This window comes from Microchirus variegatus, assembly GCF_963457635.1.
Source record: "Microchirus variegatus genome assembly, chromosome: 16".
Lineage (NCBI taxonomy): Eukaryota > Metazoa > Chordata > Actinopteri > Pleuronectiformes > Soleidae > Microchirus > Microchirus variegatus.
In genome coordinates this window covers 9,319,496-9,345,391 of record NC_139817.1, presented here as the reverse complement: position 1 = coordinate 9,345,391, position 25,896 = coordinate 9,319,496, and the positions used below count along the sequence as shown (strand labels likewise).

Below are 25,896 nucleotides of genomic sequence, written 5' to 3'. Positions count from 1 at the left end.
CAATTCCAATTCTTATCTTAACCCTCAATCTTAACCCTCAAGCTCAACCCTTAAGCCCAATTTATACTTCTGCGTAAAGTGCTCTGCGTAGCTACGCAAAGTCCTCTGCGTCGACGCAGAACCTGTCGAAGAGCCTCTGCGTCGTCTCCGGGTGCACGGAATATTTTTTAAGTGTCCGTCACTCCGTCAAGGGACTACGGATACGGCAAGAGCTGCGATTGGTCCTCAGGACAGGCCGAGCTAAGCTGCTCTGTGCCGGCTCTCAGTGCGCTCCGGGCGTCCTGACAGAGGCGAAGCTGATCCCCGCCGATAACGCCGCTGCCGAACTATAAATACGTCATATCTTAACACACACAGCACATGTTTAGACTCTAAATGTCCAATTTCTCGCCTCAAATTATCTTAAAACTGCGTTCCGTGACACAGAAAAGTGAGAAACGGCCACTTTTTCAACAACAGCAGTCTTTCTCTCTCTTTCTTTCTCGGACGCCATTGCTCACTGTAGCCAGAAGCACAACAACCTTGCGCAGGGCCCCCTTCTGATCGGGCGGGAAATTGCAGCGAGTGTCCGTCACCACGACGCAGAAGTATAAATGCTCGAGGCGTCTCCGTGGTGACGCAGACGGATAACGCATACGCAGTCGGAGAAGTATAATGTGGCCTTTAATCTTAACTGGCCCTCAAAACCAAGTGTTGATGGTTATTTCGTCACTTAGAAATGGGACACCCCTTAAATGCAGATACGTCTTCAGACAGTGGGGGGCAGAATAACGCGAAAGCTGCGTCCAGTCTGTCAACTCCAAAAAAGAAGAAGAAGAACACATTTACGTCAGGATTATTTACTACGATCCGTTTGTCAGTCAAGTTATTAGGTTGTCAGTTAGTTATAAGATGATACTCATACAAATACCACAACCACGGACATATTCAGCTGACAGTTACCACACACCACGGCTTATTGAAGGGTAAACAATAGCAAACGATCGCGTGTCCGCACCGGCCGGCTATTGACAAAAGATCGTACAATAAAAATAAATGTTACGCAACAATGACGTCAGTAATCCATAATATGGGCCTAAACTAAGATAATACAATGGTTTTCATCATTTTTATATCTCTGTTAACAAAGAAAATACTTAATTTGCATCGCACTCGTTTCGCTGCTTTCGGCGCCATCTTTGTTACGTGAAAACACGCAATGCATTCTGGGTAGCCCTTGCTCCCAAGGGTGGTCTCGGAAAATCTCAATATTGAGGGCGATACAGCCCTAAAACTTGCCCCTCAACTTAATTCTTCTGAGAATCGGGACAGCACATTTTTGAGATTGAGGGTTAAGCAAGGAATTGGAATTCACCCAAAGTGGATCTAAGGCCAGACTGTGCTCACAGCGCCCTCTGTTTCACCATGTGACGATTACTATGTCTGAAGAGATTCTAGGCTGTATATTTTGAACTCAAACGGGTTTTTTAATAAGGTTCACGTTTTATTAACTTCCCAAACAGAAAAAAATAAATTGCGGAAAATGCTCTGTGTTGATTTGACTATGCATGTTGTGTCTGTGTTTACTGCAGGGCCACAGTCAAAACGGGTCTGTCGTTCACCGCGGCGCGACCCAGCGACTCAACATTGTGGGACGTTCTGTTGGAACCTGGCAGAGGAGCGACCGCCAACACTCTCTCTGTTATCTGCCGCAGGAAGGTCGCCATCATTGGAAAGAGGTCAGTGCACTGCATTCACCGCACATGCCCACCACGGGGAAAAACAAACTAACACATAAACGTTTGTTCCTACTTGAAGATCGAGTCAAACTCTTTTCCATCATCACTTCCTCGCATCTCTTATTTCCTGTTGCGATTTTAATAACCCCTCGCACGAGAACACGATCAGTTGTCATGACAAACGTTTCCTCCGCGTTATGTCATATCTTTCTACATTGCTCTTCCACAGGAGAGGCAATCATTCGCAGCTGTGTTCTTCTGTGCTTGAGCACTACGAGCCGAGTTTCACAAAATATAGTTTCTTGTCTGTGTGGGAAAAATCTGCATCAATTTACATGTACTATAGGAGCGGTGAGAAGAAAAAAAAAAACTGCACGAGAGGAAAGTAGTTTTAAAGATTTACTCGTGTTCTGCCCTTTTGCAGAGCCCGTTTCATGTCGAAGAAAGAAACTGAATCCTTAAGGACTTAATCACGCTCATTTCTGTATCGTCAGCATGGGGTCTTATGTCTGCAGGATGCGAACATTTTATTGCAGAAAGAAGAACATTGTGTGAGGTAATGCGAGAATACGGCGAATCCATACAACAAAAATATCTTTAATTTCATTTTTTTTTTGTTTCATTCGGAGGCTTTCAATTTGGACGGATAATTGGACACTCAACTATGCAAACTTCACAATTGTGGTCCTTTGTGTTCTCAGATGGCACGCAGTTCTGGAAAAATAGATTGAATTTGACAGCGCAGCTCGTTAGTTTTCTCATTTCCTTTGATTCTCAGATGATTGCTGGAAAAAAAAAAAAAAAGAGTCGAGCAAAAAATCATTAAAATGTCTGCTTCAACTTTGCCGCAAAAAAAAAACAAAAAACAGATGAATGTGTTAAGAAAAAATATACTGTATATATATTTTAAAATGCTCTTCAAATTTAGAATCGAGTTATACATTCATAGAACTGGAATCTAAAAATGTTATTGTACCATATCTGTTGTTCTTATCTCTTTGAGTTCAACTTCGACTACATTTAAATTTTAAATTTAACTCTTGACTTACTGCCTCTATTCTTCAGCATCATTAGTTTCACTGTCAAAATTCACTGACGGATGAACCTGAAGATAAATCACAAGTAACTCTAGGAAACAACCGAGAGTACGTTCTCTCTCCTGTTTTACCTCATGCACACCATCTAGATTTGACCGCATCATGGTTTCCTGATGTGGGTGGTGGCGCACACACACACACACACACACACACTGGAGGCTACCTCTGCCCAGCAACCTCCCTGCCCACACACAGACACACACACCACCCGCTGCCCAGCCGACCCACTTATCCATAATCATCCGTAATCACGGCTACGTTATCCTGGCTTAAGCGCTTGCACGGTCAGAAGAGGAGATTAGGAAGGAGAGATATTCCAAGTTGTGTCCTTTGCACTGAGCTCCCACCAGGACACAAACACACACAAACACACACACACACAGCCTCCCACCACTGTGCATTAAAGTGCTGATGTGGATTTAAAAAAAAAAAAAAAAACCTTACAGACAGATTTCCAGGAATATAGGGGCATTAACCATGTTTCCGTCCACCTCTCAAGTGCACCCTCTTCAATCATTCAGGTTCCTTTATTTATTTAAGGTCACAGAATTCAAAGACGATGTCCAAAGTGGACAAAAACGCATCTCTCAAGGAACACGCTAAATTTTGCCTGTTTTGAGGACATTTGGCCACATTAAAAGGCACAGATCACATAAAAACAATGGATAAAGCATGAGATTACAGGCAATTATCATATAAGATTAAGGAGTGTTTATTGGCAGATGCTGATATCCATAAACGTGCTCACATAGGTGTATAATGGCTTTAAAATGGAAATGCTCTGGTTTGCATAGCCTTTGAAAAAGGTATTTTGTGTGCACTTCAGGCAAGGACTTTGCTTTACTATAGAAACGCAAACAAACGCATGAGCCGGAGCATTCATTTTGCACTTTGACGTATCACACAGATGAATAAGAATGACATTCTTTCTCATTATATACAAAGGCCACTGTAGTTCCCTGATAGCCTTGGGAAGGGGGGGGGGGAGCAAAAGACGTCAAGTACATTAGGAAAAAAAAGGACTTTTAAAATACATGTTTATGTTAGTCGCACTGTAATCATATTGAACCAAGTGTATCAAAGTCGCACTAATACACTCAGATAATGGTGGTTTTATGCTCTGCCATTTTAAAGATTCAAGTATTTTAAAGTGCTTGGATGGTAGAAAGACTTGCACTGGCGCTTGACATGCTCACAGCTAGCAGAGAGAGCTAATCCGGAAACCAAAAGTCGCGTTTGGCGAAATACGTATGTGTGATGTCGTACCACATTGAATGCGACATAACAGACAGCAAAGGAGGACATCCAGCAGCTCACTTCTTTCCTGCTCGGTTTATGGCTGTTTGTCAGAGGATAGCGTCAAAGAAACACCGGTTGCAAGGGTGTTACGATTTTCTGTTGCCCAATCGTGGGTGGAGCTGGACCGTACCATTAACTCTGGTACTGCTGACAATAGAACTGTTGGAGGTGGTTATTTCACTACTAATCCTAACTATTCCTAATAGAAATGCAAGAAACTGGTGGAAACACAGCTTAATACTAACAAGCTGAAAGTGGCAACATTGCCACCTATCATAGTGTCCGCCGGGCAATCTTCTTCAATAAATTGATACCCCACTAACGCATGTATACTGGGACAAAGACAGTTGTCCACTTAAACGACAGAGTCGAGTTACAACCATTGCTCCACTCAAGTGTGTGTGGACTAATTCTTACACACTGCGCCTTTAACGCTACATCCAGGTTTTGCTTGACATATCATGAGAGTTGCAAAGGCTACTTTCGCTTTGATTCGTTTGATAGTAATATCACCACATTGTGTCTTGTTTGTTGGCTGTGAGCCTCCTAATGGACTATCATCTCATGCTGTAGTCTCCTCTTTCATTTAATGGTCCAGAATCCCTTTTTTTTAAAATCCCCTAGTGACAAGAAACCACAACCTCAGCCCGAGAAACGCTCACGCTGAAAATACTATTAAATAATACGTTTTGATGAAGATATGTAATCACACGGTCAGCGTGCTGTCTGTCTTAAAGACGAGGGACTCAGTGGTTTTGAATCACAGTGATTGTCTTCTCATGTACTTAAATGTTACCACCAAAAAATATATATTTTGCTACTGAACATCACTGTTCCCTGGGTTGTGATATGTTTAAAGAAGACTGAGTGTTTTTTCCCTCCCTAATAATAGAGTGATAATGGATACAGCTGGACCACTCTCCACTGCTGACACACAGCTCAGGAAACAGGCCTCGCTATGCACGACTAAGCTATAAAAATACCCGAGTGTGAAACTCATAGTAATATACTTCTTGGTGCATAATGCCGTATTCATGACAAGATAGATTAGCTCGCTTGTGCTTAAACATGGACAGTAAATCATCATTTCTCATTGGAGTTAGTTGTTTAAGAAAGATTTTATTCACTAGTTTATTATTTCGATTTTTTTCAGGTCTTTTAGTGACCTCATGATTGACTGAAGTCTTTACTACCGCTCTCTTTTCCTGGTTTTCAACAATACAGTACACTCTTAGAAATAAAAGTGCTAAGTAGAACCATATAAGTTTCTTCGGCTTGTCCTCATAGGAGAACCCTTTTTTCGCTTCAGGTGGAACTTATTTATAAAGGTTCCACCTGAAACCCTTTTGGAGGGTTCTACAAAGAAGCCTTCTGGAGGGTTCCACGAAGAACCCTTCTGGAGGGTTCCACAAATAACCCTTTTGGAGGGTTCCACGAAGAACCCATCTGGATGGTTCCACAAAGAACCCTTTTGGAGGGTTCCACGAAGAACCCATCTGGATGGTTCCACATAGAACCCTTTTGGAGGGTTCCACAAAGAACCCATCTGGAGGGTTCCACAAAGAACCCTTTTGGAGGGTTCCACAAAGAACCCTTTTGGAGGGTTCCACAAAGAACCCTTCTGGAGGGTTCCACAAAGAACCCATCTGGATGGTTCCACAAAGAACCCTTTTGGAGGGTTCCACGAAGAACCCATCTGGAGGGTTCCACAAAGAACCCTTTTGGAGGGTTCCACAAAGAACCCTTCTGGAGGGTTCCACAAAGAACCCATCTGGAGGGTTCCACCAAGAACCCTTTTAAAACCCTTTATTCAAAAAAAGGGTTTTTCAGAAGCAAATGGTTCCAGGTAGAACCTCAGCCCTTGTAAAAGTACCCTTATTTCTAAGAGTGTACCTAAAAGGGGATACTTGAGTAAAAGTACAAGTATCTTACCAGAAAATGACTTTGGTAGGGGTTGAAGTAATTTTTTTAATAAACATTTACTGTACTTAAGTATCAAAAGTCATTTTCTGATATAAAATGTACTTCAGTTTTAGAAGTAAAAAGTAAAGAGCTAGGATTCAGCCATGGTAGATTGGTGGTAGGCGAGTTGTCTTCCTGGCTCTGCTAGTCTATTATGTGTCCTTGCGACACTCAACCCCATGTTGAAGCGTGTGAATGGGTGAATGGCAAAGAAGAAGCTCATCAAGACTAGAAAAGCTCCAACTCTTCGTCTACTTCTGATGTTGTCTGGTACCAGCGAGTAACAAAGACAGTAAGAGGAAATGCAGTGAAGTAAATGTACACACTCCATACTTTGCTACGACAGCCCAACTATAACTATTTCCAGTAAGCTGTCAGGCAAAGAGTTCCACAGTTGGCATCTGCAGAGATTACCACAAGTGTTCAGCGTCCAATTATAGAATTTAGCGAACTGCTGTGCACAAAGGGATACAGCAGTGCTCCACTTTTGTCCCTGCATGTAACTGCCTTTTTTTTTTATTTGAGGTCTTTTTAAAATCTCGATTGCTAACATTACCTTAAAAAGTCGGTTCCCCCTTAACGATTACTGACTGCAAGTGAAGGAGCTGGCGTGTATTTTAGCCCAAGTTCTAAGTCAGAGAGATCAGAGACACGTGTTCACCAGAAGCTTTAATCGAAATTCAGCGTCATCTGTGAGTCTAAAGCCTGAAATTACAAGTGCAAAATACATTTATTCTCCATTTTAATATGACTCTGCCATGGAGTTTTTGATATTTAACCACTAATCCGAGGCTTGTGGATGCAAACATTCACACATCTTTTCACGAGTGACCGAGTGCACCGCACAAAACCTTATAATGGCCTTTTATGTTGCTGCTCATTCATTCCGACGCCATCTTCTGTCCTTGAGTTTCTTTCACACGAGGCACGAAATATTATAAAGTAGGTTCATTCCACGTAAGCCTTTGTTTATCCATTTGGCTGCCGGGTTTCAACATTCGTGACCTTTATTAAATTTGAGTTTCGGCTGTATGGCGTCCTTGTTTGCTTTATGCAAAAGTTTTGCTCCACTTCAAAGTGCCGCAGCTCTATTCACATTCTGCTCAATTTCCCCTTTGATCTGCTCCCACCCCGACAGGTATGCCCACACACGCGCTGCAGCATCAAATGGCATTTTCTTTGACAATGCTTTGACCAGAATGCTTGGCTGAGGCCTCTGCCAGCTTGCTTAATCTTCCCTTCACACTCTCACCTTATTCTTCCATCTGCTGATGGAAATGAGATCCTGTTGTGAATCACATTCACTTTTGGGTCAAAGCCCCACAGGTTTTTTACATGAAATTCAGACCAATTCCAGCAATTTTTTCCGTCTTCAGCTGCACTCATAATAATAATACTAGTATATTAATGGTACATTTTTTAACCAGCGCTGTCATCATAAACACTATTACATCCATGTATTAGTAGCATTATTATACATATATTATACATCTGAAAACAATACACTATACCTGTCAAATTAAATTGATCTACCAGTGTCCCCCTTTTATAAAAAGTAAAAATGTCAATTTGCTACATGATCAAACTCCCTTTTGCCTCGGTCCTTTAACCTGGGTCAACTTGACTAATCAAACAGGAGGTTGAACAAAACATTTAATGATATCACACTGAAGTAATATTGAAATGGTGCACTGAAATTTATCTTCATCAAAACCCGCACTTGTTATTCTTCAAGTGAACACGTCAGTTCACCAGATTTGACGACTGAAATCTGAACCGTGCGTGGGCAGACAATGATTGAAATGCTAATTTGTTAATTTTTGTATTTTCCATCTCTTTTTTCGTGCTTCATTTAAATTCAACCGAGGTTCAACAACTGAGCGATTCATCTGCCCACAAGTGTGATACCAACGACTCTGAAATGATCTCAAAACAGTACGTCTAATATTTACAATATGGAGAGAAAACCACGCTGTGCGCCCAAATAGAATTTTTACGTCGCTGCACTTGTCTTGCAGTAGCTGTTCAGCTTTATTTGTCTAAAGCACAGTTATGTCTCCAAAACAGGGGTCTCCTGGAGGTTTTACAGCTGGACTTTGTTCCGAAAGACGTCTCAGAGCAGGTGGAGAGTCGGACCATTTCCTGGCGACTGGAGATGCCGGGAAACGTCAAGGATGTGGGCTTAATGCGGATCTACACAACCCAGAGAGACTATGTGGGACTGGCACCTCTGGTCATGGTAAGGACAAACCCTACCTACAATTTATTTTTCTTTAAAACCCCCAGAAACATTGTTTTGTTGTGTTTTACAATAAATTTGCCTTTGTGTTTAACTCTTTTACATAAATGTCCATAACATTCAAACCGTTGTCCAATTTGTTCCCATTTATTCCTGTGTTTCTCACTATAGCTGTATTTAAATCTCGTGTCAAACTGGCAACGTGTTTGCGCTGCACACAGGAAGTGATTTGTTGTGTGTCGACACGTGGAGGAACAGCGAAATAGTCTCATGTAAAGATGCAAACATGACTGGAAAAAAATGACCCAAAACTTGTTTTCACAAGTGAATTTTTACGGCTCAAAAACCTGCTCATTTAGAAAGTTTGGATAAAAAGAATTAGGACACACGGGAAATCATAACTGTTTTTTTGTCCTTGATTCTGTATTTTGTATTGATTATATGTTGTGTTTCATTCATTTGTTGTGCAGGATAAATGTATATGTCTATTCACAACATTGGTTCTCAAAGTGCGGCCCGGGAGCCAATGGCGGCCCGTAGAAACATTTCTGGCGGCCCGCAATGAATTACAGTTGATAGTTTTAATCCATGAGCTAGTAAGCTAGTTTAATGTTTATTGCACATTACTGGATACAGAGCCATTAAGTGTAAACAAAAATACTGGGTATTTACCTGGTTTCTATGGTGAATTTTAGTGTATTATTGGGTTATAAGCTGCTAATAAGCAGGTAGCTACAGCCCCCAATTACTAGCTATTTACCCAGTAAATATATGGTAACAGAAATGTGTTACTTGGTATTAACCTGTAATTAGAAGGTAAGAACAATGGCCAAATAAAATACTGGGTAATTACCCAGTAAATTATAAAGCGATATTATATTAATGCTTATATTACTTAAAGCTAAACAGTAGAACTGCAATCTGGTTATTAAAATGATTACAAATGGGATTTCTTTTTGTTTTTTTCCCTTTTTTTGGTTCCCTTGGCGGCCCTCAGTCCAATGTTGGGTTCCTAAATTGGCCCTCAGGTATCAAAACTTTGAGAACCCCTGATTTACAGTATACATGCAGTATATGTCTGTTTATATATCACTATGCGCCAAGTCCTTTCTCTTCACCAGCTAGAATAATATGAAAAATCACCAAAACTTGCAAATTGATTCCATATCCAATTATCCATATTTTATAAGACAATGTGACACCTGTGTGAAAACGTGTCTGAAAAAACGTGTCTGTTCCATTTTGAGAAAAGAAACCTCTCAAAATACTCAGGTAGATCCACGTGTGCCTGCGTCTCCGACCTGGAGATTTAGACGGCTATTTCATGCTACATTAGTCAACGTGAATCTGACAGACGCTGGGGAGCAAAATGTGCTCTATCTCAGTCACTTACTAGACTCACGTGAGTGGGGGGGGGAAGCCACTATAAAAGAAAACGATTTCATAAGAAGGCTGCAGCTTTTAAAGTAGACATCGTTGAACTAGAAAGGTTACGTGACTTGAAAGAGATTTTGAGATAGAGCTTAAAATACAGCATTACTGCAGAACTTGCAGAAACACCGGACACGTGGACGAGCGCTGAAATTGCGTTCTGATTTCATGCTCCCCCCCCCCCTCTGATCTACTGACTTATGTTTGGCCAGTGCTGCTGTCCGAATCTAGACCATGTCCATTTGGAATTGTGGTCAGCAGCTGTCAAGCCAACAGAGTTCAGAATGTGAAGCGGCACGGGAAACATCTGCCCGAGCGCCTGTCTGATAGAGCATCAGGAGGAAAAGAATAAAGAAAAACACACACACTGAGCTTCTTACACACACACACACTGCTGCTACATATACTGGATTAGAAAGATGTTTTCATAGATTTTATTAAGTAGGTGGTTGTTGTAAATCCATGTAGAAGAAGAAGGAATTTAAGTACATCAAGTTATAGGATGTGTAGAAGCTGTTGACACAGGCGTACAGTACAAGGTGGGGGGGAAAGAAGTAGACACTTAATCAGGTTTAGTGTGAATACAAGTCCTGATAACGCGTCACAGACGAGGCCTTCAGATGTCAGAGAGACAGATGTGCACTGTGTTTTACCACCAAAGAGATATTCATTTCAGATTTAATGAATCAAGTTTGTCAGGCTGAGTGTTTTAATCCCCGTTCGTCTTTACTAACACCCACTCTCTGCCTGTTATCCCTGCCCCCCCCCCACCAATCGTGATTATATTGCATAATGTATTAGTTCGGCCGGAGAGTCAAACAGATTTTTCATGTACAGTCGGTCTATTTTCTGCTCTACAGTAATACACCAAATGTTTCAAAAGTTGCCCTCCTTTCTATTTACAACAAAGCAGCAGTGCTAGAGTAATTGGAAACTTGATAGAGGCGGGTAACTTTCTTTTTTTTTTTTTTTTTATTTGCTCATGCAGATAAAAGTAGCACTAAACATGCTCCTCTTCTCAGATGTAGGGGGAATACAGCTTCTTCAGCAACCTCGGGGAAACTGAAATGAAAAATTACATCCATTACTTGAAATTGTTGGTGAATTCAAACCCACTATATCTGCTCCTGCTGCTGCTGCTGCTGTATTGTAAAGAAAAGGAGAGAAAAAAAATACATAAAATGTTGCATAAACTTTTTTTTTAAAGTACAAAAGTAGAGCAGCCATTTATCTTCGGGGGAAAAAGTTTCACGTATTTCCAAATATTGCATCTGATATCCTGCAAATGAGCTCAGGTTGGCTCATCTCACTCTCTTTGACCTTCAAACGGTTTTTAAAATGCTATATATATATATAGATACGTGTGAACATGAAGGAAAAAGGGGATGTTTTTATTCTACTTTAATGGGCAAAAAGCGTCCCTCACTTTGATTCTTTTTCATAGTGTCACATTTTTATCAGCACGCATTGCTAACCTGTTTGATACTTTTGCCCTTCTACCTGCACCAGAACACGGATATGTTGAATACTGCAGTGCTGACGGGCAAAACGGTGTCAGTCCCGGTGAGAACTCTGGCTGTGGAGGCTGACGGCTCTGTCACCGACGTGACCGACCGCACCGGCTGCACGTCGACGGAGGAGGACGTGCTCAAGGTGAGCGCTCACAACGACGCGATCTGCAGCAGGTTTTTTTAATTGTCTGCGAGTCTGCGATAAAACAATTACAATGGCTTTTTATTGTATCCCAGCTAAGTAACTAAGTATAATGAGTTACCGTCAGTCAATCTTTATACTGCGAGACCGAGGAGCTCCGTCATTGAGTACTCGCCGTGCGTGAAAGCGTTATAAATGTAATATACCTCGTAATTGTTTCAGACAAATGAAAACTTCATTTCAAAAATTCCTGTTTCCTTCTCTCACGTTTAACTACTGTATAAAGTCGTTATTATCCATGGCTCATTTGCATACACAGCCAGTTTGCCGACTGTTTGATGGCAAATTAGAATGAATTTCGAGGCATTTGATATTAGATTGGATTTTTGTGTTATTGTGCTTAACTCAGCTAATGTAATCAAATCTTAATAGATTAGCCTTTATTGTTGCGTGTGTGTGTATATACTTGTGTTTGTTACTTCTTTAGGACTTTTTCTGTCCTCATGGAGACCAAATCCTGGTCCTAATGAAGCACAACCTCATTTGTAAGATTGGAATTGTGGTTAGGTGAAGTAAAAGTACCACTATTTTAATAGGATTTTACTTTACAAGTTTAAGTACTGGTCTAAAAATATACTCACGTTAAAGTAGCTTGTTTGTAAAAGGTAAAAGGTTGGGGTTCTTTCTTGTGTCGTGCAAAAAGGACACAAAGGGGACACAGATCTCACATGAATTGTTTTTAATTAAAGGCAAACCTTTACAAATTAAAGTGCTGTCGAAAATAAAATAGGTGAACACATGAACATAATGTGTCAGTCAAAATGGGTCAAAGGTCACAAATGCTTTAAGTTTCTCACTTAAGTTTCCGGCACGTGAATTATTTTACTTATTTTATTTATTTATTTATTTACAGTGAAGTATAGTACTTCCAAAAAAACATACTTAAGTACAAGTACACCAAAAGTCTCGTCAATTACAGTAACGCGAGTAAATGTCATTAATTACTTTCCACAACTGGTTATGGTTAAAGTTAGGGATGACTCTTTGTTTAGGACGTCTAAATAAATGGATGTCAATGCAGTGTCCTGAGAAAGAATAACTGCACAGACCTGTGTGTGTTGTGTTGTATCCAGAGAGCAGCCTCTTCCATATGGCATTAGAGACTGAGCTCATGATCCGACCACTCGTTCCATAAGCACTGAGATTCGACCTTTGTGTAATGGATCCATGTCACTAGCACAGTAGGAGCAGACACAGAAAAATAGATCCATCTTCTCTCCGTCTCTGTCCTTCCAACTGTGACGCTGGGCCCAAAACACAAGAGCGCGAGTGTGACGCCTTTTGAAGAAACAACACCGCGAGAATAAGAGAAGATATGATATACGATTTTCCATTACACAACTCAGCAGCCACTGGCTTTTTTTTGCGAGCACGAGGTATAGTCGTGAGCCCGAAAGAGAGGGAGAGACGGAGCCAAAGACAGGGAGACTGTATTTGTAATGATTTTCTGTATCAGTGGAAGAACTTAATCCACTTATTATTGTGTCTCTGCTGTCTGTTGTCGGTGACCCCTCTTAGACCCGTGTCACACAGAGAAATACCCTGCACGAACATGCAAATATAGAGTAACTTTGATTTTGTGTGTGTGTGAAAAGAGTGGCGGTTTGAGGTCTACAGCAGTTTTTATTGATTTTCCTGGTCACTTGGGTGACATATTGACATTTTACTTGCATCCCATGGACACTAAGAAACCGTAGCCTTCACTTGTTGTTTTGTATCTTACGACCTGTGGCTTCGTCAGTGACTGGATTTTTGCTTTTTTTAAGACAAACGGAAACAATATATCTCTCTATAAAGCAAGTTGCGCCTGTGTGTCTGTAAAAAGTTTTTTCCCTGATTTATCATGCTGCACTTTCACTGATTTATCAAGCTACACCAGGCAGGCAGCGACTCATCAGCAGCAGCTGTGCTGTCTGGAGCGGGGAGGTTGGGAGTGAAGAGGCTGTCCTCACGGTGGGTGAGACATTTTCACACGGTTCACCACAGAACACAGTGTTGTACTGAAACGACGAGGTGTCCACTCACCAATGCGCGAGCACATATTTGTTTTGCATTAGCACGCTACTACTTTGTCGCTAACTTGGCAAACCTGTTTCCAAAGGTAAGCTAGCGAGGCTACGATTGGCATTAGCCTCGGGATAACATAATACAAATACGGTGCAAAATCATTAGGCACAGCGCAATCATTTTCGATTAGCATTAGCGTAGCTAGCTGTTGTGACCGTCAGCCACGCCAGTGGGTTGCACTAGTGTATGTATTATGTTAGCCTTTACGTTCCTTATCATGCATTACCATAACTGAAAACTCTTCTTCAGCTCCCACTTTAGGTATACATACTTCCTACGGGCACTGCACTAGTAGAAAGAAAACTCAAGTAAAAGTACTGGTCTAAAAGTGTAGTTTAAGTAAAAAAAAGTAGCCTGTTTAAAATTTGAGTACAAGTTACTTTTTAACAAGGTTGGGGTTCTTTCTTGTGTCGTGCAAAAAGGACAAGGGGACACAAATCTCACATGGATTGTTTTTAATTTAAGGCAAACCTTTACAAATTAAAAATACATAAACACATAACATGTGATCTTTGACCCACAACATGGGACAAATGCATTAACTGTGATTTAAAACCTAGTGAAGTACAGCACTTCCAAAAAAACAAACTTAGAGCAAAATTACACATTCTCATTGTTTTCCACTTCTGAACGTATTATTGGAATGTAGTCCTTATTTATGTTTGATCATTTATAATATTAATCTATAAATTAAACTCTTTCAACATTTTTGAAAGACTGCTTCTGTACGTTGTATATTAGTTGTGCCTCTCCTTTGGTCCAGGTGAGTGAACATTATTGGCTTCCTTCAACATTTCCCGCAAGAACTTCAGGTTAAGTTAGCACAGAAGTCATTCCTCCGTCTGCATCTTCCTCCACGTCGTCCCCCTTTAACCTCCCCCTCTCTCCAGTGCTACTCTCTATTCTCCAGTCTACTGCTCTCCAATTACCATGTGGAACCACTGGTTTGTTAAGATAAGTGAGGCGGCGGTGGAGATAGGCCTCCAATCTTAAATAAAAACACACACACGACTGCTGTCTCACCTCATTGCGCTCACTGGTGGGGACTAAAGCGCTTCCCCCCCCCACCACCACCACCACCAATTGCACGGCGTTACAGGAAGACAGAGCTCATTTGTATTCTGCAACAGTTTCCATAGAGAACACAGTTGTGAATTTACATGACATGAACAGCGAATGTAGTGCGATTCCCTGGCCAGACTTTGAAAGTTGTACGAAATGAATAAAATGTCTGTGTCTGCGTGTGTCTTATTTGTATTGGCGCCTGCGTTCCCTGCACCCTCTCTTTGCCAGTTTCTAACAAAAAAAAAAACTTTCTTATTAATTTTCCACAGGGCTTTACAGGGAAAAAACCTCCCAACAGTGAGAAAGTTTAATCCAAATCTCTGGATGACAGTTTTGTCCCAATTCTAGTGGTGTGATTATGAAGTGATTTTAAAAACTGCATTCTTGCCTAAAACGAACACATTTTACAGATACAAAAAGAGACTCAAACCAAGGTCATCGCCCTTTGGTTACCTCTTTTGTCTCTTTGTCTGTCTCGTGCAGGTGTCAGAGGGCTGTGACTACATGTACGTTAACGGGAAAGAGACAAGAGGAAAGAGCAGAGTGACGCTCAACTTCACGTACGGCTTCTTGAGCGCACAGCTGGAGATGAGCGTGTGGGTGCCACGGCTGCCGTTGCTCATCGACGTGGCCGATCCCGAGCTGAGCCAAATCAAAGGCTGGAGGGTCCCAGTTCATACGGGAAACAGGAGGTAAGGAGGTCCCAAAAACACAGGTTTGGGGTCACATATGCAATTGTTTTCCATTAAAAGTCACACTTTTTTTCATCAGAGTTGCAAAATTAATAGAAAATATAGTCAAGACATTGACAAGATTAGAAATATTCAAAATAATAATTTTGCCCTTTCGTCAAAGAACCAGTAAAACTGTTTTCAGCTGTACTAACATCCTTGCACAAGGGTTTTCTAATCATCCAATAGCCTTCTAACGCGATTAGCAAACACAATGTACCATTAGAACACTGGAGAGATGGTTGCTGGAAATGGGCCTCTATACACCTATGCACATATTCCATTAAAAACCAGACATTTGCAGCTACAATAGTAGTTTACCATATTAACAATGTATAGAGTGTATTTCTGATTCATTTATTTATATGTTGTATGCATTGAAAAAAAAAGTGCTTTTCCTTCATAAATAAGGACATGTAGCTTTATGTAGCGTAAGCACTATGGAACTTAACATTTCTATTTTTCCTAGGTCTGCTATTTCCCATATACATAGTCCTAAACTGACATTGGGTGATAGGCGTTGTCACACCCTAGGCAGATCGCCAGTCCATCACAGGGTGTCCAATTTACCTAATCCCCATATTGCATGTTTTTGGACTATGGGAGGAAACCCACACACACACAGGGAGAACATGCAAACTCCATGCAGAACGGCCCTTGCTCTGACCGGGTCTCAAACTGCAAAGGCTAGTGCTAACCACTACTCTCCCCAAAAATGGAACAGCAACATTATTTTTTACTTTTACCCAGGGTTGATTTTACCGATTTTACCTTGCTGTAGTATTTTATTTATGATTGTACAGCACTTTGTGATTTTTCCTCTGTGAAAAGCACTGTATAAATACACTTTGCTTTCTTACTTAGTGTGTCAGACATGGCTGAACCAGATTTTGAAGAAAGTATAAAAAAAAAAAAAGCAAACGTGTGCCAGGTTTTGTTTGTAAATGTTTCGATTAAATGTTTGCAAACTGGGCTTCACTTAAATCTGTCAAAACAATGAAAAAAAAGTGTCAAAGTCACAGGCAAACAAAAATAAACCAGATGTGGGCAACAGGAATGAATACAGGAGAATGTTGAAATACCTTATCTCTTACACCTTAATGTTGTTGTTAAAAAAAAGAAAGATGTTGATTCAACAACGTGGCAGTTCCTGTGTCTGTAGTTCACAGTGGATTGAGATGGATTTAATCATATTGACAGATATGAATCGATTGTGTACTGTACGTGCAGTCAGTCATTGTTTGGTGCATTAGTGGCCACTGAAGAGGCAACACACACACACACACACACACACACACACAACACTTGCCCTGGAGATAAAGGTTAGTGGGGTTTCACTCGATAGTTACAGTGAAGTCATTATTTTTCACTCAATACTCATGATAATGGACGACTGACAAGCTGTTTTCTCTATTTTCCCCAACACTCAATACCTAAACAGACATAAACAGATACGAGGTCAGAGAAGTCTGTGGTGTGTGTGTGTGTGATTGTAATGGCTTACACAAGCTGACGACAAGAAAGACTATTGTCATTTCTGCCGTGTCACTGTGTTGGAGAAGGGGGCGTAGCTCTGTCCTTTCCTTTTACAATGCCCACTTAAGCCATAGAGTCCAAGCATATAGTTGACGTGTACTTCAACAAAAACTCTGTAGACCGTTCTTCATTTTTATTGTTTTACTGAAAATTTGTCGTACAAAAGTTGCTCCATGTAACAAACAGGAAGAAAGAAAGAAAACTGAATCATTTTGGTTTGTGGACAAAACAAGACATCCAAGAACATCATCATTTCCAGGTTTGACAAAAATCGTTAGCTGCAGCTCTAGTGTCCAATAGACCTGTTTCCTTTTGCCTCTGTTGGCCAGACATGTCGTTTTTTTACTATTCAATATACAAAAAAAAAAAATATATATAATTCAAATTGCTGATCCTAGTCTACAAAGTTGTGGTCGATAAACCACCGTGATGTTGACTTCCGTGCTGTTTGGGACGTCACAAGACGCTAAAATCATGTCATTGTTGTCTCACGGAGCTCCGCTTTGTCCGTCAAACACACAAGAGTGCTGGCGAGGGCAACCGCAACCCGAAAACCGGAAGTCTGCGAAGTCCGTGAAAAGTTCTATTCTTGGCTCCACAGTGCAGCACAGAGTCCTACACAAACTTCCAGCCTCAGAGGATTTATCTGTCCAGTGGATACGTGTTATATATGACTGCAATGTGCCTGCTAGAGCCTGCAAATGATCACTTTTCCAAATGCTAACTGCTGTTAGCTCCCAGTAGTAATCCCAACACAACACAGACGATCCAGTCTCTTCCCATATGTTGTTCCACGCTAGTGGAATGACTCTGTTTATCTTCCAGAAGACCCAGCTCTTCCAAGACGATCCTTCTGTCCTTGCACTTTTACCTTACCTCACCCCTGTCTCCTTCTACCCTTGGATCCACCTCTGCACTCTCACCCTCTATCAGTCCACTGTTACAATCAGTTAACACCAACACAGCTTCATGAATAATGATACCGCACTGGATTCAACTGCCTGGGAACTTGATGAAAGGCACTAGGGCACACACAGGGTGGGAAAGTGCTGTAAAGTATTAATCTGCTGCATGAGCCGTACAAAACGGATTGCAGAAAAAAAAAAAAAAAAGTTTGTTTTGCTGCCTGGTTTTTTTTTGACTCGCATCGGTTTAATTCAAGCTGCATCTCCGTCACGTTAAGCTCTGACCTTAGGCTATATAATAATTGTGTGTATTTGTATTGTATTTCTTGACGGGTGATTTTTGCCTGCAGTGTAAAAGCCCACCCGTGGCGCAGTGTGTGGCAGACCACCTGTGCTTATCATAATTGTATGATCATCGCTGACGGGGGTTGAGGCCGGTTCACAGCTTAACCTCCATCACCCACAAAACAAACCACAAAGCCATCGGATGCTGGATAATTCCACTTAAATTCATTTAGAGGGAAAGGTCACACAACCAGCGTGCGTTGCGTCCCTGCGGCAGCGGCAGCAGCAGCAGCAGCAGCAGCAGCAGCAGCAGCAGCAGCAGCAGCATGCCCATCGCAGGCCTGCAGGAAACCACATTATGTGTCCAGATCACAGAATTACCTACATTGTTTGTTGCAGTGTTAATTTAATTTTAATATGCTTGACTAAATTTTAAATTAGTTTCAGCACTGTTCATGGAACAATTTGATAATTTGGTTGTAGATTGGTTAATGATTAAAATGTGTTCACCTCATACACAGGTGAAAATGCTGCAGTAAGTTCTTAACCCTTAGTGCTCACCCAGCACAGATCTGTGTGTTTCAGGCTTTAAAAAATGCGTTTTTATTTCATCTCCTTATGTGTTGTTGAGTCAAAGTTACGATTTGTTTTATCTCGCAGTTTGAGTAGTGATATAAAGTAGCAACAATTGTGCAGGAGTCACAAAATAGAGCATCTTTCCTTTTGTTTTTGTTCATAAAAATGAACCAAGTGAACTCAATGGGATTTTAAACATTTCGAGTACTTTTTTGCGCAGGTGTGTTTGTATAGTTTGTTAAAATTGTATATTTTTTTCCATCAGATTGCCTAGGTTTTGCTGAAAAAATATATAGAGTGATATAAGAAGACACTCTATATTGCATATCGTATAGCCTCTGTAAAAACTGTATGATTTTTCAGTTATGGTAATGCATAACTAGCGTGGCTTACAGTCACAACAGCTAGCTACGCTGATGCTAATGGAAAATTAAAACATTTGCGTTGTGCCTAATGAGGTTGCACAGTGTTTGTATTATGTTAGCCCTACGCTAATGCTAATCGTAGCATCGCTAGCTCACCTTTGGAAACAGTTTGACCAAGTTAGCCGCAAAGTAGTAGCATGCTAATGTAAAATAAATATGTGCTCGTGTATTTGTGAATGGACACCTCGTCTCGGTTCAGTATAACACCATGTTCTGCGGTGAACCGTGTGAAAATGTCTCACCCACCGCGAGGACAGCCTCTTCACTCCCACCTCTCCGCACCAGACAGCGCAGCTGCTGCTGATGAGCCTCTGCCTGCCTGGTGTAGCGTGGTAAATCAGCAAAAGTGCAGCATAAAAAATCAGCAAAAATTTAAATTTAAAAAATCAAGGATGCACACCATAGGGCCATGCTCAACCCATATCCAAAGTCTTAGCCCGATCTGAATAACGGTCAGTGAGATATACCTGTCACAGACACACAGAAAGACACAACTTGCTTTATAGATAGATACTTTTGTATAGCTTCATATTAACTTATACGTCGTTAAAGTTAATATCGGTGTCTTTGTGTGTCAGGTCGACGTGGGACAGTGAGGAAGACGATGACATGAGGAAAGGCAGGGGCTGCATGCTGCAGTACCAGCACTCACCACTGAGGGTGCTCACACCGTTTGTGGCTCAGGCTGCCACTGATGCTCCGCCAGACCTACTGACAAAAGAAGGAGAGTCCGTGGAGTACTTCTTTGGTCCCGATTGGCAGGTAAAAACACGGCCAGCACTCACTAAATAAAAAAGGAATCGCGGTTGCATAGTGGACAATAAAAAAAAGATATTTTCACGTTATTATGACAAGCAACCTTATCTTATGACAACATTACGATGTACTTAATTATATTAAAACTTGTATTGTTTTTGTTAAGTGAGACTTATCTTTAGATGAGGAGATTGCTTATTGTTGTGATTTGAAAAAAGTTCCTATGTTGAAATGAGTCGCCCGTCTATGCATGTGAAAAGCGTCGTTCCCTGCTAAAGTGGCGTTTCCATGGTTGCCTGACATCAGCTGCCGATGTAAAGAGCCAGGTTTCAGTTAATGAGATAATGATATGACAAGATTCTTATTATGATGTGATGAGGTTGTACAGTATATGTCAAGCTCTTCATGTTTTTCACGGATTCATTTATATTTTCCTGGCATGGCAGCAGCACGTATTGAAAGTATGTGACACCAGAATCTGTGGAATGATAATACTAATTTGAAGGGGGCTATTTAGTAAGAGCATGTATTATAATGCAATGCTCATAATGTATAGTTTCAGCAAAGAAAGATAGTAGTAACAACAGGAATCTTTGTTTGCAGCTATGGGTTAGAAATGGTGAAATTGTTACCAAACACAAAAAAACTCCTCATCTCAACCAGAGGAGAAGCAAAACAAGATCCTGCAGTGGAGATGCATTATAGCGTAGACTAAAGTGAAGGTGTAGAGAGAGTTGAAGACATGCTGGTCTGGAGAATTTTCTGCTGCATCGGAAAGCAGCTAAGTTTCAGCTGAGGTTAACTCTCGCTCTCGCTCTCCTCTCCATCTCTCATACATATAGTTGGTGGATATGATATATCATATATTATGTTTTTAATGTCTGTTATTATCTCCTCATATTGTATGATGATGAGTCTCTGCCTGTTGCTGACACACGGAAATCAATCAAATGGGTTAAATGTTGATTAAAAATATCAATGTAAGACATTGGCTACCAACATGCTGCAGTTTTACTGGTTGTATTTTACATCTATCATCCAAAGTTGTGACGTTAAGTGAATGGTTTTTAATCTTTCCGTCTCACAGGTGGACGTCACCGACCTCGTTCGCCGCACTCTAAAAGTGGTCGATCCTGACGTAGCCGTGGTACAGGACGGGGCGGTGCTGCAGGGACGGTCTGTGGGGACGACTGTTGTACAGGTGAGTCATGAGGTGTGAGCGTACGCGTGTGGTTTTAGCCGTTTCAGTACATGCTATATATACATATATATATGTGTAGGCACACATTTACATACACAGACTGTGCTCGTTGCAGGTGCTGTCCCCTCTGACGTCATCGGTCCTGGCTGCGAGGACCATCAGGGTCGTGGATGACAAAGTGAGCGTGACGGAGCTGGGAGTGCAGTTGATTTCCGGACTCTCGCTGTCCCTGCAACTCAGCCCAGGGGGGAGCAACAGGGCCATCGTTGCCACGGCAACCACGCGGGAGCAGATCACGCAGCTCAAACAGGTATAAGCCACTGGAAAAATTGTTACACACACAAAAGTGTGAGGCGGCGCAGCAGCTGGACAGTTTGAGGTGGTGCTCGTCTTTGTTTTATGGCGCTGGGTTTTTTTCTTTTTTTTTTTTTTATTGTCACTAATTTTCAACCTCTTCACAGAACTGTAATAAAAGTGAGCGCTAAATCACGTGTATTTGTACTTTATTACTGAAACGGTCAGTATAGATTTTTCATGCAATGCACACCCTGTCATAACCGGACACACTTTAAGCACTGTTTACAACTCCATTGAGCTCACCTGTCAGCAAAAACCCATAAACATGGGGTTTTATCTCAGAACGAGCACAGATAATAAATTCAGGCCGTGAACTGAGCGAGCACAATCTTTCTTTGTATTTCTTTAACTTAAAAAAAAAATCAACGTTACCCTCTTTTAGTAAGTGCTTACCATCACTGCCATTCCTCTGCCTATGTGTAAGTCAAAGTTAAAATGGTCCCGTGTGTATTATTCCTTTAGAAGTGTGAATATTTAAGAAACAAGCCCCAGGCACTGATGATTGTTCTCCTTTATTTTATTTTTTTTACTTCATGCATTACCCAGGAAACACTCCCAGCATGAATAACAGCAAATCAAAAAAAAAAATTGTTTTGATTCTCAGTGATTTAGGTTTTCCTTTTTTCTTGCCCGATTAGGGTTTTCAAGTTCACACATCTGTTACATAAGGACGTATTTAAAAAAAATAAAAAATATTCCACATTCATGTTTGCTTTAGTGAGTTTTAATTGCCTCCGCACAGGGAGCAGTAGCTTTATATTATGCCCCGCTGCAGATAACACAATTCATAACTGCTTTTTTTTTGTACACCTTTTTGTAAATGGGGAGCTTAAATTTGTCTTATTAATATGTCCCGTCCAGAAAGAAAAAAGCTAAACAAATAAAAAGATGCAATGCCGTCGGCAGCGAGCATTTGAATTATGAGAATCGCCTCAGCAGAAGACATTTATGCAGCAATGACTGCAGGAATGCAATCATATTTATTTCTCTTTGCTCTCCAGAATGTAATCTCGTTGCCTCTGCGGCTCTGACGATCACGTGTGGTTACCGTGCAAAGCGTGAAAGAGCACAAGAGGCAGACAGCGGTGCACAGATGATTGTTTTAAAAGCTCACTCACACATTTCAGCCGTGGCACCTTGCCCATTTTAATGGGGCACTGGGCAGCAATTAGCCAGCTCATAGCTAGTTTGGGGAGTGGAGAGCTCGCTTTTACCTATAACCGCACACTGCCACAGTGCCTGGTCTGCTTCTGTCAATACCACCACCCAGTCGCGGTCTGCAATAGCAAGCTGTCAATGTTCCGCTCGGGGCGATTCATAACGTAGTCGAACGCAAACAATATAGGTTATGGGTCTGTGGCAAACCCAGTAGCTCACATTAGTAACTGGAAATAGGTCACTGTGCATGGGGTCGCATTGGCTTATTCTGCTCTCATCGCTGTAGGTGTTGTTCCCCATTAAAAAAAAGGGACTTCAATTATCTCCTCTGTGTCCACTTTAGTGAAATTAGAGTTCACAGGGCTATAATTTATGGTGCCTCATCATCTTACTGAATGTAATCGTGCAAGAATTTGCACAGGCAATTTAGTGTTATTAGAGATTATGAGCATATAGATTTTAGTGAATGTGTTTCTGACATCTTTTTTTTTTGCCCTCTGTCTTGTGTCAGGAGGCGGTGGTGAGATGCTGGGTTCAGTTCAGCGACGGCGCGGTCGCTCCACTGGAGCTGTTCGACCGCAGCGTCTACTCTCTGACCGTCTCCGCCCAACACGAGGGAGTGGCCACGGTGCGTCGCACCCCGCTGTCGACGTTCGTGGTAGCGCAGGGGGAAGGTGAGGGCCAGGGGGCGCTAGTGAGGGTGGAGCTCAGGATCTGTGAGGAATGCCAGAAGTCCAAGAGGAAGAGCAAACTGGCAGTGGGCACTGGGCTCCTCCGAATTAACTTCCAGAGCAGCAGCATCAGAGCCACAACGGGAAGCGCAGGAGCTAGCGGCGTTGGCGGGGACGGAGGTAAAGATTATGATCGAGGCGCATCTGAAGTGGTTGGAGATCTGAAGGCAACAGTGACATCCCAGCGTTCTGTCACAGATATTGATAAAGGGTCACTGAGAAATATTCTACCGGACAAACAACAGTTCACGATTGCAGAAACCAATCCAGAGACCACCGCCAACACGCTTCCTACGCGATACGTGCAGCCGCACGTCGTGTGGATCGGAGCTACGAGCAGAGCCACGAGAGGGAGCCCTTTTACGGTTATCCCCAGAACTGCCGCGACAACTCTGAGCACGCCAAGATTAAACACTCCGCTGAGCCTCGCCACGCCCGTAGCAACAACGCTATCTGGCATCGTTAAAGGCGAAGGGCAGAAGAGAAGCTACGGAAACTCCAACTCACCCGGAGCAGAGGTAATACCGAAAAATGAGAATCCCAAACCTAAAACACCTAAAGTCATCGAGAGCGACCTCATTCAGACATTCAGATCCATGTCGGACTTGGAGATCAGCATGTATGCCTTAGCGGGCGTTTCCTGTGTCGCCATCTTGGCTTTTATTCTCAACTGTGCGTCATATAATCTTTGTTTCCGTAAGCACAAGACTCCCGTACAGGCAGGGCCAGGCCAAATCCACAATGGGAACCCGAAGGAACACAAGCATGACTGGGTGTGGCTGGGCAGCCCTAACCATAGTGCTCCTCCTCCTCCTGGTGGTGTCCCAACTCAAGTGTCCACACTTAAACGTGAGGCTCATTGCTCGCTCAAGTCCCAGCATTCCATGGAAACCATGGGCCGCCACGGCCTGGAGAACAGGCTGCCCACTGTGAGCGCTCCCGCCGTCCCCGAGCGCACCGCCACGCTGGGCCGCAGCAGAACCCTCTCCCAGCAGCAGTTTCAGGCAAAGGCGATGGACCCCATGGCGAACCGCTCGGCCACTTTGCTGGCGAGGCCGCACCGCAGCGAGCCGCTTCACTCGCCCACCAGCAAGAGGAATCAGGTCCAGTTCACCACCTTCACCACGCTGGACATCAAGCACTTGGCAGCGCTGAAGAAGAACGGCGTGGACTTAAACTGGGCCAACCAGCAGACGCTGCAGCACCAGGCTCCTGCTGAGCCTCAGATACCTTTACCTGACATTCCCTGGCCTGTCGTCAAACCGCTCGGAGAACCCCAGTGAGTTGGCTCATGTGTGTGTGTATATAGGAGAGATATAAATACACTTTGCTAACTTCCTTTTTTTGGGTTAAATGACCAAAAGACTATTTTATATCGATAGACACACAGTAAATACACAGCAGTGTGCAATGTGTGCATCCACAAAAACCTACATTTTACGACTAAGTATGTGCATGTCTTCTTCTACATAAAGAAAACATGCATGTCATGTACATACTGTATGCATCCATTATATCTATGATATTATTATTTCTACATTTTTAAATCAAAACTATTTAATTTCCTTTTTTCCTTTTTCGCATTTGTACTGTTGTGGTGTCGCCTGTGTTAGAAACAGCTCCAGACATTGCTCGTTGTCAGGGTAAATGCAGTATACAGGAGGGATTATTTATTGCAAGTAAAATCCATTCTTTTCTTGCCTTTTGTAAGGTTTCTTTTTTTTCTTCTTTTTCCAGGATTCCTCTAGAGAATACCTGAATATTTTCCGAGAGAATATGCAACATTTATCAAATTACTTTGAGCAATCTGTTCTTGCAGGCATGGATACTTATTCAAATCAAACGAATGTAATGCAAATATAGTCGGCACAGAGTTGAATATGGACTTAGTTTCTGAATTTTTTAACAAAGTTACCAAGGGTTTCCAGGCTTTTCCCTCAGGCCCTGGTTCTACAATTTGTAAAAATGTCTAATCTTGGTCTCCCGACTCAGAGCAATACATATTTAACTGCGAGATTTTTCATGTGTGAATAAAAAATGTTGATGATGCCTTTTTCTATGTAACAACCTCTTACATTTAAAAAAAACCAACTAAATTGTGATGTGTGTTTCCCATCAGATCCCATTAATAAAGATCAAAGAAATAGATTTGTTTTAGTTTTTAATTCGCCGAAAATAGAAAAAAAAAAGAATCACTCACAGTGAATGGTTCAGGATTAAAGGCTAAAGCTCCGCCATGAATCAGTGGGATTTAATTATGTATAATCACTATTGAATGTGATTTAGGGCTGACATCATTGTTCAACAAAATGTCAGTCTGACAGCGCCCACATTCGATTTGACTGCCTGTGGTTCTGTGTGCTGCCGCTTTACAAAACAACAGTTCCACAGAGAGAGAGCGAGAAAATGGGAGAAAGCGAAAGTAATCCTTGTTTTGTGCATTTTGACAGCGTCCCCAAAGAGCAGGTATTTTATCAATGGTGGACGCTTGCATATGATAACTCCAGGCTCATTTGTCTTTTTTTTCCCCCCCCTCCAACCATCCTCCTCCTCCTCCCTGCGTCTCTGAGGTGACCACAGCTACACTTAAAAAATCACATTCCACAGGCTGTGATGCATACACAGCAGCATCCCAGGCTTAAAG

At 41.9% G+C, this 25,896-nt stretch overlaps 1 protein-coding gene across 1 annotated transcript in view; it reads left to right on the top strand.

Annotated features, from left to right (window-relative positions):
• Positions 1-24,535, top strand: part of LOC310937903 (transmembrane protein 132D-like) — a gene marked incomplete at both ends in the record, with an annotated part of 36,528 nt that extends 11,993 nt beyond the window's left edge. The window contains 8 exons of the mRNA XM_083902292.1: positions 1,572-1,718; positions 8,144-8,315; positions 11,256-11,399; positions 15,075-15,283; positions 19,628-19,811; positions 20,893-21,006; positions 21,122-21,316; positions 23,033-24,535. Coding sequence (XP_083758418.1) covers positions 1,572-1,718; positions 8,144-8,315; positions 11,256-11,399; positions 15,075-15,283; positions 19,628-19,811; positions 20,893-21,006; positions 21,122-21,316; positions 23,033-24,535 — 2,668 coding nt within the window. The remainder of the gene's footprint in view (positions 1-1,571; positions 1,719-8,143; positions 8,316-11,255; positions 11,400-15,074; positions 15,284-19,627; positions 19,812-20,892; positions 21,007-21,121; positions 21,317-23,032) is intronic.
• Positions 24,536-25,896: the final 1,361 nt, after the last annotated feature.